At 42.0% G+C, this 16,329-nt stretch overlaps 1 protein-coding gene across 2 annotated transcripts in view; it reads left to right on the top strand.

Moving 5' to 3' along the window:
- Positions 1-6,948, top strand: part of LARP4B (La ribonucleoprotein 4B) — a 104,356-nt gene extending 97,408 nt beyond the window's left edge. For both annotated transcript variants that reach the window (XM_050942244.1, XM_050942243.1), the window contains one exon: positions 3,063-6,948. In XM_050942244.1, coding sequence (XP_050798201.1) covers positions 3,063-3,341 — 279 coding nt within the window. In that variant the 3' untranslated portion in view covers positions 3,342-6,948. The remainder of the gene's footprint in view (positions 1-3,062) is intronic.
- The last annotated feature ends 9,381 nt before the right edge of the window (positions 6,949-16,329 follow it).

Below are 16,329 nucleotides of genomic sequence, written 5' to 3'. Positions count from 1 at the left end.
GGCCCCATGGTAGCATGTACTTGATCCAACATGCACGTCTATGCCTTAGACCCCTGCAGATATGACTGGCATCAGTGTACGCTCCCAGCAGACATGATTTGGACCTACTGGTCACAGTCCTGTCACACATCCTGTCATCCCTGGCTTGATGGACAGACCCTTGATTGATGTTGGAAGAGATTCCCTTCACAGCCCCATCTCTATCAGTGATGTTGGTTTCTGAGTCGAATCTGGAGTGGGGAGCCCACTTCGATGTCCTCCGCACACAAGGTCTCTGGTAATAGGATTTGTCGGAGGAAAAACTCAGTTGTCACTTTTTGGTTGGGTGCAGCATAGTCAGATACTTTATTCTCAAGCAATTGCAAAGAGGAAGAGAGTGTGCTAGGACACAGGCAGGTCTCTCAAAAGATAAACAATTACAGCAAGCATTTACACCTTTTGTTACATACAACAATAAGCAACAGCTGCATTTTGTTTATACATAGGTCATCCTGTTATCTTATTTTTCTCACTTCTATTTAGATGCCAATTTACATTCCTCATTATTGACACAAGGTTGCAACAACTTCTCCCACACTTCTTTCCCACTCACTTCACACAATCCTCGCTTCTACAAATCTCGCGATGTTAGGGTTACAGCTAGCCTAACTCTTGCTAACAGAGATGGTCTTGCATTAAGATCTCCTACAAATCCCTGTCAGTTCTTTCTCTACTTCCACAGATTTTCCTCCATATAAATGTCAGGGAACTCAGGGTGATATGCCTGGCCTGCCAGGCATTTCTTCTCTACCTGATGGGCAGAATTTTTCAAATCCTGACAATACTGCCACGATGTTGTACATCAACAAACAAGGTGGAGCTTGCTTATCAGCCCTGTGCCAAGATGCTCTCCAGTTAGGAGACTTCTTTGTGCAGCACACCATTCATCTTGTGGTTTTGCACCTCCCGGGGGCCAGGAATTCAGTGGCAGATCTCCTCAGCAGGTCCTTCTGGTCTTGCCTCCAGTGGTCATTCCATCCACAGGGGACTCCCCAGGTGGATCTGTTTGCGTCCAGACTGAACAGGAAATATCAGGAGTTTTGTTAAATTGACAGGCTCAGCAGAGGTTCCCTGTCAGACACCTTTTCTGTTCCTGTGGACAGGCATTTCTGTACACTTTCCCACCAATACCCGTGCTGCACGAGATCCTCTTGAAGATCGAGAGGCAAGGCAAAAATCATGATGGCTCCAGCATGGCCTTGACAGCATTGGTTCGGCACGCGTGTGGATCTTGCCATAGCTTGAACCCTGCTTGAACTCCTGAACGGACCTACTTTCATGGAACCAGAGCCATCTGCTCCACCCAAACCCAGTGTCCCTTTGTCTGACAGTGTGACTTCTGCGTGGCTGTATGCTGAGGAATGGGCCTGCTCGACTCATATGCAGCACATCCTGCTGGATAGCAGGAAGCCCTCCAGCAGGGCGATCTACCTGGCCAAGTGGAAACGCTTTACCAGTTGGGTCTTCCCCCTCCCAGTCCACACTTCAGTCCATCCTGGACTACCTGCATCACCTCAAACTCCAAGGCCTGGCCCTTTCATCAGTCAGGGTGCATTTGGCAGCTATCTCAGCTTTTCATCCTCTGATCCAGGGCAGATCAGTCTTCTCTCACAAAATTATGCTCAAGTTCTTGAAAGACTTGGAGAGGCTCTGCCCTCAGATCTGTGATCCAATCCTTCTGTGGGACTTGAATCTGGTTCTCTCTCGGCTCACAGGTCCTCCTTTTCAGCCATTGGCATCCTGCTCTCTGCTGCTTCTCTTGTGGAAGGTGGCCTTCCTGGTAGCAATCGCTTTGGACCAACAGTTCTCCAAGATCAGAGCTTTCATGTCAGAACACCCCTTCATGTTTTTTTATGAGGATGAAGTCCAGCTACACCCCTATCCAGCGTTCAGTGTCCTATAATCAGGACATCTACCTACTAGTCATCCTCCTGAAGCCTCACCAGTCTAACAGTTACACTCTTTGGATGTTGGTTGGGCTTTAGCCTTCTACGTCAAGAGAACTAAACCCTTCCATAAGTTGACACAGCTTTTCATCAGAGGTGGACAGAATGAAGGGCCTGCCTGTTTCCTGTCAGAGGATCTCCTTGTGGGTAATCGCCTGCATCAGGTTCTGCTATGAACAAGCCGGGGTGTCACCACTGGCTGTCGTGACTGCCCATTCCATTAGAGCACAAGTTTCTTCAGCAGCTTTCTTCATGCAGGTACCAATTCAAGATATCTGTAGATCCGCTACCTGGTCTTAGGTCCATACCTTCATGTCCAACTACACCATCACCCAGCAGGCCTGGAATGACACCAGCTTTGGCAAAACAGTGTTGCAAACTGCACAACCATAAACTTCGAGCCCACTTCCGTGGCTACTGCTTGTGAGTCATCTAACATGGAATCGACGTGAGCAAGCACTTGAAGAAAAAACGATTATCTTCCTTTTGTAACTGTTCTTTGAGATGTCGTTCATGTCCATTCCATGATCTGTCCTCCTTCCCCGTTGTCTGAGTTGACAGCAAGAAGGAACTGAGAGGGTGCAGGGCTGGTGGCACCCATTATACTGGCACGTGAGCATGGGACTAGAGGGGGCGCCAGAGCCGCCCTGTGGATACTACTAAGGGGGAAATTTCTGACTGCGCATGTGGGTGCGCACACACCTAACATAGAGTGGACATGAGCAACACATCTCAAAGAATAACAGTTATGAAAGGTAGGTAACCCTTTTTCCAGAGTAGGCAGTCTTAGTAGTAGCAAATAAGATCTTTTAAACTTTAAAAGGAGATAATTCTTTACCCTTGTTCCCACCGTCTTGTTCAGGTTCAGATGGGAGGTCATACTCTGCTATTCAGAGATGAAACCTGTTACTCAGAGATTTCTCTTGCTTACAGCCAGCCTTGGCTGTAATGCTACTTGCATGAACTTCACATGCTAGATTGTGCCAAATCTTCCCTGTAGTTGCATATATTACATAGTCACAATGAAGACTAATACTGTTTTAACTTCAGTGTCTGTATTTACCTTCCATTTCACAGGAACTACGAAAACCTAGTTATGCAGAGATTTGCCAGAGAACTAAGGATCCACCTACGTTGCAGCCCCAGAAAGAACAGAAGCCAAACACTGTAGCTTGTGGGAAAGATGAAAGAAAACCCACAGAAACAATAGAGAAAAACAGAGAACCTCCTCCCACAAAGTCAAATCCAGGACAGCCCAAAGACCAGAGGAGACAGTCAGGGCGCAGATCGCCCCCTCCAGCCATTGGGAAACGTTTAAATAAAGAACAGAACACCCCCCCAAAGTCTCCTCAGTGAAACTAATGCTTGGGAGGGGGTTGAAAAGAGTTCTACTTCCCACAAATTAAAACCCATGTTCCCACTCGGAGTACAGAGAATGAGTTGCTGGTTAGGGAGCTTGCAGTGCTGCTAGGCATATAGAATGCCTGCAAGCTTTTTCTTCTATGAAATAATTTTTTTACCCTCTTGAGCAAACATTCTATTTTTCCAGGATTTAATTGATCTAAACCTTATGTTTAGGTTGGTGCTTAACTGGAGGTGATGCTAAGTCTGATTATTTTCAAGATAGAAAATGTGTTATCTTAAAAAAATCAATTTTTTTATCAAGCCTCCTTGTGGCAATGTGAATACAAGCTCAATATAATGAGTATTCCTGAACTATTAAGCAGAACTGTGCTGCTGCAATTTTTTAATAAACTGGTCTGCAAGTAACTATATCTCTAAAATGTCCAAAAGACTGATAATGGCAGCTAGCGTACAGCATGAAAAAAAGTGTATCGTACAAAATAGTATGAATATGACCTTAAGGATTTTTTTATTGGGCTGCTGTTCCAAGTATCAGTTAATAAACTTGCACTTTTAGGTTAAACTAATAGTTAATTATAGCATTTTTTAAAAACTAATCTTTTTTGATGTCTTCTGCAAAAAAAGTAAGTCCTCCAGAGAGCACCAGTAGAGATTTTTCTAAAATATTTGTGTTTGGATGTATTGCAAGCAAGTAACCAGCTTCTCACTCCAGAATAAAATGAATACTATAATTTCCAAATACAAAGCACATTGTGAATAGAAAAAAATTGAGGTTGTGAGCTTATATAGTGGGGAAGCCTGCTAATGGCTGTTATCACAAGAAAGCACAGGAGTGTTCTTGTGATGATCTAAACTTCCCCCTCACCAGGGTGGAGTTAACTAGTCATTACTGTACTTTCTAGTTCATCCCTGAGCTCAGTGTAGACTTTTTTTTTTAACTTGGCCCCAAGTGCTCTTTGAAAGAGTTCATATCTTAGTCAGCCTAGTGTTGACGTCTTCCTGAAACTACAAGCATTGGCATGTGGATTTAATTTTTTCAAACCTTGAGATAATGGTATTTGGTTTTTGTGGTGGAGGAAGAGATCCCTGCTATTTACCTCTGGGATGAGGTTTCTCACACTTATATTTACTTTAGAAGTGATGCGCTTTCTGAAGGACAAGGATGCACTAAATTAGCAAGCTTCTGATAAAGTTGAATATAAATTATTTTTGTTTTAAAATGCCTAAAAATTTTCTTTAAGTGTTTAAATAGCAGGCAGGTCAGATAAACTTCTTTCCTGCTGAATATAACAGTACAGTTTATTCCACAAAAATGTTTGTTTAAACAACTGATTTTTTTAAAGAATTATTTCCATCCAATATTTAAAGACTTGAATTTTATTTAAACTTGAAAATGACTTTGCCTTAACTTTTGTATAAGACAGCTTAGAGTTAATGAAGTCTGACCCCCTTAAGGGTTAGCATGAGTTAATTACAGAATTACTCAGTTACAGTATGTATCAATTGTCACTGGTCTTACTGGGTAAACATACTGTAGTACAGGAACTAGCAGCAGTTTTTGTAATATACCTTAAAGATCTTAAACAGTTGATCTTTTTCAGATTGTTGAAAAATCTGTAAATGCAAATAGTCAATACTGTATTAAATATGTGCACTTGGAAGTGTGTGCTTTGCTTGTACAGTTGTAAATAATCAGAACATATAAAAAGGTACCCTAAAGAAAAAAAACTGATAAAAATTATTGATATATTATAAATGTTGCTGTTGAGCTGGATGTAGATAAACTAAATGTTGTGGTTTGAATATTACTTTAATTTGTTGTTTTTTGTTTCTTTTATTTTATTCTGGTGTGCTGAACTGACTCTGCCTCTTCACTGCAAAAGGGAAATGGAAAGATGGTCTTATTTCAAAGCCCTCAAATGTTTTCATAATAGTCTCTCTCAAAGTGTGCATTTCAACCAACAGGTGTTCCGTAACATCCTGTAAATAGTAAACTCTGGCAGTCTAGCAGTTGAACTGAAATTTTAAAAATCCCAGTAATAAAATCAAATTCATTGGGATAATAGTTCAAATCGCCAGGAAGAAGCTTATTTGATCGCCTCTTCCAGCGAGAGTATCCTTGCTTACCTAGATGGATAATAAGCTTGAATATGGCTGTGTGTAGTTTAAAAAAAAAAAAACGTTAATTTCCTAGCAGTTTTTATACTGCAGATATCTGATGACAATGAATTGACCTTTTTAAATCCAGCCTGCCTTGTACTGCAGAGTTGGTTAAAATGGACAAGATGGGATGCTTGTTCCTTGGTTAAAAAGCACACTTTTTGAATTCTGTTGGAGGAGCTAAGACTCTGACAACAGTGAACGTCACCAAAATTTAGAAACTAGTTCTGTCATTGGATTTTAATATTCTTATCCTTTCCCCAGTGGGCAGTGAAAATGGCAGCTAGACTTGTATATGGTTTAGGCCAGCTGTGTGATTTGTTGGTTGCCTGCTGAAAGTATGAACCTCAACAGCTGCAAACAATACAAAACAGTCACTTACAGCAACAGTGTACAGCTAATCATAATAGCCAACTGGGACATAAGGTAATATATTGAGACCAGCGGATTGTGTTGTGCTGTTCAAATGTATTCTGCTGCCATTTGTACTAGGTCAATACACTGTAATTACTGCTTACCCAGCAACAGTCTGTTGCAACAGGAGTTTAAATCTTGCTCTGATGTGGTTTTATAGCTTTTTAAAAATAAGCAAAAGTGACCTGCCAAGTAGCTGTATATAATATACAAAAACTTATCTTTGCTGCATTTACTTTGAGATTTTTCCACTCAGTGGCAAAATGAACTTTCAGAGTAGAAAGCTGTGATGTTGCATGCAGACTGTTGCTATGGTTCCTATAGCTATTAACAGGTGGCTTTTAAAAAGTGAAAAGGAAAAAATCCTCCCAGAAAGCAGTATCTGAGTTACAAGTTCAGAGATAAAGTAATTAAAATTGGCATTTTAACTTGTAGGATTGTGTGGTGATGCTTTTCATTTGGAAGTATAAAACAGGTTAACACAGGATCTGTATTTGAAACAAAGGTTGCTTTTGAGACATAATGTGAATTTCATTTCAGATCAGTCCCCACCATGATGACATAATTTGCCACTTAGAAATCAGTGGAAAGCGGCAAACTTCTATGTTGCTGCATTATCTTCTGAAGATTCAGCAGTTAATATGGAAAGGCCCTTGTTCGGGGGTGCGATGCAGTGTATCACAAGCAACAGCTGACTGTAATGGTGCATACCTATCTCTATATCTCCTTCAGCTAGCGACGGTTAGGGATTTTTATGTGCTTTGTAACCTATTACACTAATAGCAGCAGACAATCGAAGACTTTCAAGGAGAGCTAACAGCTGCCAATTCATGACATAGAAGTGTAATATGGAAGCTTTTTTGAGGGTTTTTGTTTTTGTTCTACTTCTTCCATTAAGACTGGAATCAAGCTTACATGTAAACTCTCTTGGTAATTTAAGTTTCCTTTTGTGTCAGAAAATGTAAAACTGTCTAATTTGAAAAATATGTAGGTTATGAAAAATAAAGATTTAGGCACTGTTGAAGTCTTGATTTTTTTTAATTTAAACAGTTCAACGGTATCAGTCACTACCTTTTTTGCTCACATTTGTGGAGAGTGTTGTGTCAACATTGCTGTATATTATGGATGTTTCTCTGCTGTGAATAGATTTGAAATGAGAGTTTATAAACCATGGTGTAAAGATTAAGCCTCGTAAAAACATCTTCACAATTTAAAAAGACGAACAAACAATTGCACGCCTTCGTTAGGGAACAGTTAATGTAGAAGTGATGGTTGTCCCAATGGACATTGATCTTTTTATGAATGCTTCCAGTGCAACCCCTTTTGGGGATTTATGATTGTCTCAATATTTTGGGCTTCAATTTTGGATTGAAACTTAGTGTCCTGGTGCATGACTCTTTCAGTCTAGAGAACCATAAGGCACTACCTCAGTTACATTGTTTGGCTATTTTATTAAATGGAAAAAAGTGTTTTGGATACTCTGCCCTCCAGGTTTTAAAAAAAAAAAAAAACCACATAAAATTAAATAATTGAAGTCCTTTTTCTTTCTTTTAATACAGCATATGAATTGGCTGCATTTAGTATTTACCAGTTGCAAGGACCAAGTTTAATGTTAGAAAAATAGATGCTGGGTTACCCAGCAAGTCTTAATGTTTTAGCATGTGTTGTGTATTAAAGAGCCTTTAGAGCACTGAACTCCTAATGAGATGTGTGTGTGGTAGAATAGCACTGTCATTGGATGCTGTTTGCTAGGCGGACACCTGAATGTCTGTGTGTTCTTTCCGTTTCCCCTATTGCCACCACTAATGGCAGCTCTCACAGAGGGAGAAACATTTGAGATGCCATTGTAGACCAGTTTCTTGTATTTTAAACACCATAGGCTTCTTTATACTAGGAAAGTTGATTGTGTTAGCTAAATAATTATTGGAGCAGTAAATACTGAAGAGGACAGGTCACTGCTTCAGAGCAATCTAGAGCTCTTGGTAAACTAGGCACAAGCAAACTATGTACACCTCTATCCCGATGTAACACGGCGCGATATAACATTAATTCAGATATAACACGGGAAAGCAGTGCTCCGGGAGGGCAGGACTGTGTACTCCAGTGGATCAAAGCAAGTTCGATATAACGCAGTTTCACCTATAACACAGTAAGCTTTTTTTGGCTCCCGAGGACAGCGTTGTATCAAGGTAGAGGTGTATTTTAATATAGCTAAATGGAACTGGGATTGAAGAATGAAGGCCATACTTACACAGTGGGGGACTCTACCTTGGAACTAGTGATTCAGAAAAAGTTTTGGAGGCCATGGTAGATAATCCACTAAACATGAACTCCCAGTGTGACGTGGCCAAAAAGCGAGGGATGCATACATGGGAATCTTGAGTAGTAGGTTATTTTACCTCTGGATTGGCACTGGTCTGACCACTGCTGGAATACAGTGTCTAGTTCTGGTGCCCACAATTCAGGAAGGCTGTTGATAAATTAAGAGGGTTCAGAGAAAAGCCACAAGAATGATTAAAGGTTAAGAAAATGCCTTCTAGTGATAAGCTCCAGGAGCTCAATGTATTTAGTTTAACAAAGAGAAGATTATGGAGTGACCTGATTAATAGTACTTATAGAGGGAACAACTATTTAATAATGGGCTCTGCAATCTAGCAGAAAAAGGTGTAACATGATCCCATGTCAGGAAGTTGAAGCTAGACAAATTCAGAGTGGAAATAAGGCACACATTTGAACAGTGAGAGTAATTAACCTTTGGAACAGTTTGCCAACAGCCATAATAATTTCTAAACATCCAATATTTTTTTCCTACAAGATCTGGTCTAGATATTATTTTGGGGAAAGTTCTATAGCCTATGCTGTGCAGCAGGTCAGAGTAAGATGATCGGTGGTCCGTTCTGGTGTTGGTATCTATGAATTTACACTCTGTGCTGACAAGGACTGTTATGGTTAACTGACTGGCTGACAGTGTTAAACGTGGCACATCCTTGTTTCTAGGTTTGTGTGCTTAGTATCCTGTTAGAAGGATTATCTGCACGTTACTGAACAGCAAGCAGGGTATGCATCTGCAATGAGTTAGCTTTCTGCCTAGTCACATCCCATGTGCCCACTCCTACAGTGCTCTAAAAGTACCAGTGTGCACTTTGACTTACTGTACTTTACAAGTCGTGAGAGCCAGAGTGCACTCTGGTCCTTTTAGTGTGCAGTGCTAGTGTTCACATGGGATGGTATTGCACAGCAAGCTAGTGTGCTATAGATTCACACCATGGCTTGCTGTTCACTAATGTCTCATGTAGACAAGTCCTTAGTTAATGTATTCAAACACAATGTAACTTTGCAGTGCAAACAAAACCTTCATCTAACCTAGGGGTTCTCAGACTTGTTTTTGCTGGCCCCCCCCCCTTGAAAAATTTCAGACTGACAACCTCCCCCTGAATGAATGAATGAATAAATAAAGTAATAGCAAATTACTGTACATACTCATAGGAGCATTAAATTAAGCATGTAATCATTATCCCTGCAGCCAAAGATGCTGAAACCTTTCAAAAAGTTTGAAGTAGACTTACCATATTTCAAGTTCTCAAATAGAGGACATTGTCCAGGGGAAGGGGGATACAGCAATATCATACTATGCCACCCTTACTTCTGCGCTGCTGCTGCTGGTGGCAGCACTGCTTTTGGAGCTGGGTGGTCAGCCTGTAGCCACCGCTGTCTGGCTACCCAGTTCAGAAGGCAGTGCTGCTGCAAGCAGCAGTGCAGAAGTAAGGGTGTGGCAATACCATACCAACTCGTGAGCCCCCCTACAATGGCCGTATGACCCCCTTTGGGTCAGGAGCCCCAGTTTGAGAAACGCAGATCTAACCTGCTGAGAGCACATTTAGAAAACATGGTGACCAAGAGTACATGTACCCCTACAGCAGCTAGTCTGATCCTGGCTTAAATGACTCAGGCTTGTCCAACAGAGCTAAAATTAACAAAGACATTCTGGCTCTGGCAGGAGACTAGCCTCCGAAACCCGGCCGGGGGAAAGGTCCCAGAGCCTGGGCTCCTACCTTGGGCCAAGCATCATATCTACTAAGTTTTAAGCTCCATAGCATATGCCTAAAATGATTGCCCCAAACTGAGAGACTTCCTGCTACAGAGAATTTATTTTTTCTGGGTAGATGTACCCTGAAACATCGGAAGGCGGCTTACACTAGAGCTACAATCGGTGAAGTAGCACTGGGGGTGGGATTTGGATTCTAAAGTGACCAAGGCTTAACTAGCATGAGTATAGCCAAAATGAGTAAATGCCTCCTCCACAGAGGTAGCAGTAGTTTGAAAAATATTTCTGCCAGTGGTGCACTGACATTGGTATTGAACAAGCACAAACTATTCAGTTTTATGTCACTAGAAATAGAGGAAAAAGCAATGATGGGAAGGATCATCATCAAGTGAGTATTCTGAAAGTTTTTGGCACAAAATATGCTAGCTGACTCGTTCTCAGACTCTAATCCTGGATTCCATTTCAGGGTACGTCTACACTGCAAATAAAAACCTGCGGCTGGCCTATGCCAGCTGACAGGCTCATGGGGCCTGGGCTGTGAGGCTGTCTCATTACAGTGTAGAATTCCAGGCATGGACTGGAGTCTGGGCTCCAAGATCCTGCAAGGTGGGAGGGTCCCAGAACTTGGGCTGCAGCCCAAACCTGCAAGTCTACACTGCAGTGAAACAGCCCCATAGCCCAAGCCCCAGGAGCCTGTCAGCTGTAGATCTTTATTTGCAATGTAAACATACCCTAAAGGTCTTAGTTTACGGCATATCCTGTCTAGGTTTAGTCTTTTTCTTAATATATAATAGCTGTAGAATCTTTAATTTTAAACTTATTACTCTATTGACTAGCATAAGGTTTGGTCTACAGGAAAAGCTTTACCAGTTCAGTGAGGGGTGAGACTTTTATTTTTATTTCTTTTTACTAAAATAGCTATATTGTTACAAGCCCTAGTATGGATACTTGTTTTCCTTCCTGTATGTGAATATGCTGTACCAATATAGCTGCATCCACGTTAGAGCAGGGGTTCTCAGACTGGGGATTGGGACCCCCAAGGAGGCTTGCTATGTGAAAGGGGTCAGCAGTACAAAAGTTTCAGAACTCCTGCACTGGAGGGAGTGTACCGCTACACTAGCATAGTTTGAAGCAGCACAACTTTCAGACACTCCCTGCAGTGCCACATTTTGAAAATATTTTTGATACACCAATTGGGCTCCAAATTACTTAGTTTGGGTGGTAATTTTATCACTACTGTGTTGGGAGAATTTTTTTAACTTTCTTTACTCCTCCCCCCAAAATGTTGTAAGACCGTTTATGGAAAAACTTCAATTTGAGGAGACTTGTGTGCCCCATTAGGTTCATTTGAATACTAACACTTTCCACCATTTCAGTAGCTTTATGTTCATATTTACTGTAGGTTGCCGGTTGTCTGAAGAGCAGTAAATCTATTATGGTGAAAAGCACTCTGAGGGAAGAAAGGATAGATGGATAAACTTGGAGTCATAAAACTGATAGCGAGGATCAGTAGATATACATAATGATCAAAACAGATGGAATTACAGGTGCCTAATAAAAATGCCTCTTAAATGTTATGCCGTTATGGCTCCAGTTCTAGATATGTGCCATGCACAAACTCCCACTCCTTCCTGCAAAGGAAGGGGTCCTCTTGTGACCTGCTCTTCAGATCCCAGGAGGATTTCTGCCCTACCTACACCCATCTGCCTCTCCACTCTAACAGCTCTTAAAAGCTTACCGCTACTTGTAGAAGCCTCTGCCCTTCTCCCCTACTACAAATATCCTTCCTTCAAGTTCCACCACTTTCCCCACTGCTCTGGCAGTTTAATCTTGTAATCCTTTGCTATAAAGTCACCCATGACCTAATATGATGTTGGCTGATCCTCACACGTCAATAGCAAGGTGTTTTCATAGATCAATGTATTCTGTGCATTGTAACACTTTCAATGTATGTTGAACTTAATTTTTCCTTTGCCCCCTACACACACTCACTCACATTGTTGATGTGGTATGTTTAAAAGTCCCTGGAATAAAATCAGTTTTAGATTAAATGTGTCAGATTTGGTTTTTTAGATTTTGGGATCCCAGACTAGTTTTTAGTGCAAATTAAACAAGTGTGTGGGCTACCTCTGAATATTTATAGTTATTGCTGACTTTCCAGTGAGTGTGTGATGTATAGTTGTTCAGTTCTATCATGCTAAAATCTAAGCGTGCTTCCTACATTCCATGTTGTGTGGAACAAGTCCTAGCTGCGCTGAAGGAAACTTCCTTTATGAACACTATGGCAAGTGGAAAGTGCTGGTTAGAGGTGCTGCTCCAAGTGATAGGCACCATATTGACTCCATTTTCTTGCTGTGAAGCCTGTGTTCTTCACGGAACTGGCTGCTTCCCTAGTAGTGAATCGTGAGAAAATGCAAAGGCTTTCTCTAGCTGTGTTAGGCAGCTCTCACAGAGATTGATATTCTGGAGATCCTGGTCAGTATTCTGCATAATAGTGGACATGTCCCTTCTTCTGACTGCTAAAATTTAGTGAGGGAAGGTATTGAAACCTTTGAAGGATCATTCATTACATGACAGCATGGTGACATCTTTTATGTGAGTATTTGAGACTGGAAGCCAAGCCAAAAGGGAACAGTCGAGGCTTGCTTAAGTGAACTTGGAAATAGCAATTCCTTTCCTGTTAAAATTCTGGCATTGGGGGAGGGGCTAATTTGTCTATCAACAGTGGGACGTGGAAGATACACAACTTGAATTTAGCAGTGTGCTCACCCAGCATATTACCTAGTTTGACTACACAACTGTGCATACCATTATTTCATTGCTTTCTGACATAACTGGAAAGTTGAGCATAACATCACTTTCTCTATTGCAATTTTTTTTTCATATTTCAGCATTTGCAGTTTGCTCGATTGTCATGTGGGAGAAGTGGGTTTTGTTGCCATCTTACCACCGGTGGAAAAGATGAGTGACTAGTAAAACCACATGGAGCATGCTAATGTTCAAGAGCTGGTCCCTATATGCCTGAGATCAGAGATTTCTAGCAAGTAGTGTCTATTGTCTGTGCAGTTGCCCTCATGTTTCAAACCAAGGTCAGTATGGACAGATGCCCCTCTAGTTCCCTGTTACCACCAAATGGCCTGAGTCAGAATCCTCTGTGTCCATAGATACCTCCATGTTTCCTCTTCAGAAACTGTAAATATATTGTACATAGTTTAGTATTTTTAGTCTTTATATTGTAAGACTAAAACACTAATTAGTATAGCTTAGCTTTTCCCCTCCTTGCGGAGTCTCTCCCTGTGAACAAAGACAAGGCCCAGAGTTTCAGGCTTAAGAGCTGACTCTCTCCTGCCCCTGCTCCTCTATGACCACCTAATACAGGCACTGCCTCTAAAGCCTGGGAGAGGTTTCATATCTCAGCTACGTGCAGCATTTGCCACGCCTTGCCTCCACTAACCCATGAAGGGTGAAAGCTCTAGCTAAGGAAACATTTTGTGGAGATGGCCAGGAGCCTTCAGTCAGATCCGGTCCAGGGAGGCCTCAATGAGCAGCACCCCTCGGCACACAAGTTCAGAAGTGAAAGCCAGAGCTAAGCAAGGAATCATCAACTGGGGCTTCTCATGAGAGTAAGAGCCACTCTTGTAAACACAAAGTGAGATCTTTTTCCAGGTCTGCTTCCAAAAGAAGGGATCCTTCTCCGACTGTCAGTCAGGTGAGTCCTTGCATGTGGGTCCTAAGGATTTCAGCCTGTTTAAACACCCTGAGCATGAGGATAAGTCATGAAGCAGAAAGGATCCACCAGTACCAGTGACAGCTCTGACTCAAGTCTAAGAATGGGCACCACAACCACCATCTAAGAGTTCTCAGTTCGACACTTTTTGGCAGTACTCACCCATACCTCGAAGGACCAGCCATCCAGTGTGACCATGGTTGTACTGTATCTGTCAGTTCTAATTACTTGAACACCCTATGCTCTGGGACTAACTGAAACCTACAGTTTCCTGAAGGATATCTTCACCCTTCTCTATCCTCAATCTCTTCTTCTTTCAGGACCAATCCTCCTGAGAGACACTTTAACACCAGAAAAGGAAAAGATGAGATGAGGATGCTTCCCTCTCCCACCCATAGGCAGGAGCTTTCACCCACCAGTATTGACAGCTCCACCAGTCCAACAGGAACCAGCCTTGTCTCTGGATGAATCAGATGCTCTAGATGGACCATCTCTCCCACCCCCCACCTAGGGAGGTGAGTTCAGACAAGGACTTGATCTGGAGTCTATCTTCCGCTCTGATATGACTGTCCGAGGGAACGATGGTATCTGATGCCCTGGGATCCCCCTGACCTGTCAGACCTTCATATTGACCCTATTGAGATCCATGGAATCCCTGCGTTAGACATGCCGGATCTGTCCATGAGTCTCATTGACCATCTCCTACACAACACCAACTGGCTCTGAGTATGAGGGACAGGAAACTGAGCCAGATCCATAGGCGATGGTGGTAGCAGGTGTTTCATCATCCTCACCAGGTGAGGCAATAGCCTCATATTTGCCATCCCTTCCTGACAACCACAAGTTCTGCTAAAGATCTGCTGTGACAAAATTCAGGTCGTTCTCCTAGCACTCTACTGGCCCAGATAATTCTGATTTCTGGACCTTCTGCGAATGTCATCCCATTCTCTCCTCAGCATCTGACCCTTCCCAAATCTTTTAAATCACAAGAACAGCAAGACCAGTTATCCCAATCCAGTCCCCCTTCACCTCACAGCCTAGTATTTGGATGGGCATTAGATTTAAGATGTCCATGCATGCAAGCTGTTAAGTCTATTCTCAATGAAAAGTAGAAAAGACTCCACCAGAAAATGTTACTTGTCTAAATGGAGACATTCCCTTGTTTCCAGGTAGAGAAATCAGTCCTCTCCAGAACCTGCAGATATCTCTATTTGAGACTTTCCTGTCCCTGAAGACTTCAGGGCTTTCTTTTAGTTCCCTGTGGGTCTGTCCAGCAGCAATCAGTGCCTTCTATCCTCTGTTAGAAGGACACTCCATTTTTATTCGCCCAACAATAATTAGATTTGTGGAAAGTCTGGCTAGGACCTTTCCACCCATGATGAAATCTGCATCACAATGGAACCTCAACCTCATATGGTCAGTACTTACCAGACCACCCTGTGAATCACTGGTCACATGTTCTGTGTCCCACCTTTACATGCAGGCCACTTGTTTTAGTTCCCATCACATTGGCCAGAAGAGTAAGTGAACAGGAAGGACTCATGGCTGACCTGCCATACACATAAGGAGACTGTTCAAAATTTGTAACTAAGGTAACTTCACAAATCAATCTGACTTACCAGTATTCTTTCCAAAACCTCATGCTTCCAGTGAGAGGAGGAGACTTCACTCACTGGATGTCAGACAAGTTTTGGCACTCTGCCTGCAAAGAACTGAATCCATTAGAAAATCATAAGGGTTATTTTTTTGCATTAGCTGTTTAGAGACTCCCATAATTCATCTTATCCTGTGTCATTCTTTATCCATGTATTTCTCCCCTGGATGAGGTGAGAATCCATTCCACTACAGTATAAGCAACCTTAACATTGTCCCTTTTGAGAGGTACCTATACTGCACATCTGTAGGGCAGCTACCTGGAGCTCCATCCATATGTTCATGAAACATTACACATTAGTTAAAGCCTATTCTGGAGATGCAGCTGTTGGGCCAGCAGTATTACAAGAGTCATACCAACTGCATTTTTGCACTCTCCTCCTATTTAAGTATTGCTTACCAATTGCCTGTGGGGAATAATCAGGGAGCAGCATTCAAAGAAATGGAGATTACTTACCTGCAACTGGAAGGTCTTCCAGATGTGAGGTCCATATTTGCAAATCACTATCCACCATCCTTTTCTTCTGATTTGAATCCTTATGATTTATGGTAACAGCGGAATTGGAGAGGCGTCCATCAGGAGAGCAACTGTGCAGGCACAGACCAAAAGATATTGTTAGTAATCTCTGATCTCAGATACCTGGTATGCATGTGTGGAATACAGGTGGGGCCATCCATTTTGAAGAACCTCCAGCTACGAGTAATCAAGTTCAATTTATTAGTCATACATCTTTTGCCTGACCAATAAAATTAAGGGAAGCAAAATTATTCCCTGTAGGTCTGGTGTCTCTGTGAAAGAGTGTTAAACTTCTGTTTTTTAAAATGACCTCTTAATGGTCTACAGAGAATTTACTAAAGGTAAATCTGTGAAAGAAACTTTGCCTTATCTGTTCAAGGTTGTCCTACTGTCTGTGAACCTGCTCTCCTCGGACACCTCTGGCACCTTGTGCCTAGAGTTGGATTGAGGAGCTCATTCGGTA

The sequence above is a fragment of the Gopherus flavomarginatus genome, chromosome 2 (genome assembly GCF_025201925.1).
Source record: "Gopherus flavomarginatus isolate rGopFla2 chromosome 2, rGopFla2.mat.asm, whole genome shotgun sequence".
Classification (NCBI taxonomy): domain Eukaryota; kingdom Metazoa; phylum Chordata; order Testudines; family Testudinidae; genus Gopherus; species Gopherus flavomarginatus.
Note: the sequence above shows the minus strand (reverse complement) of the source record. Positions and strands in the feature narration are given on the sequence as shown.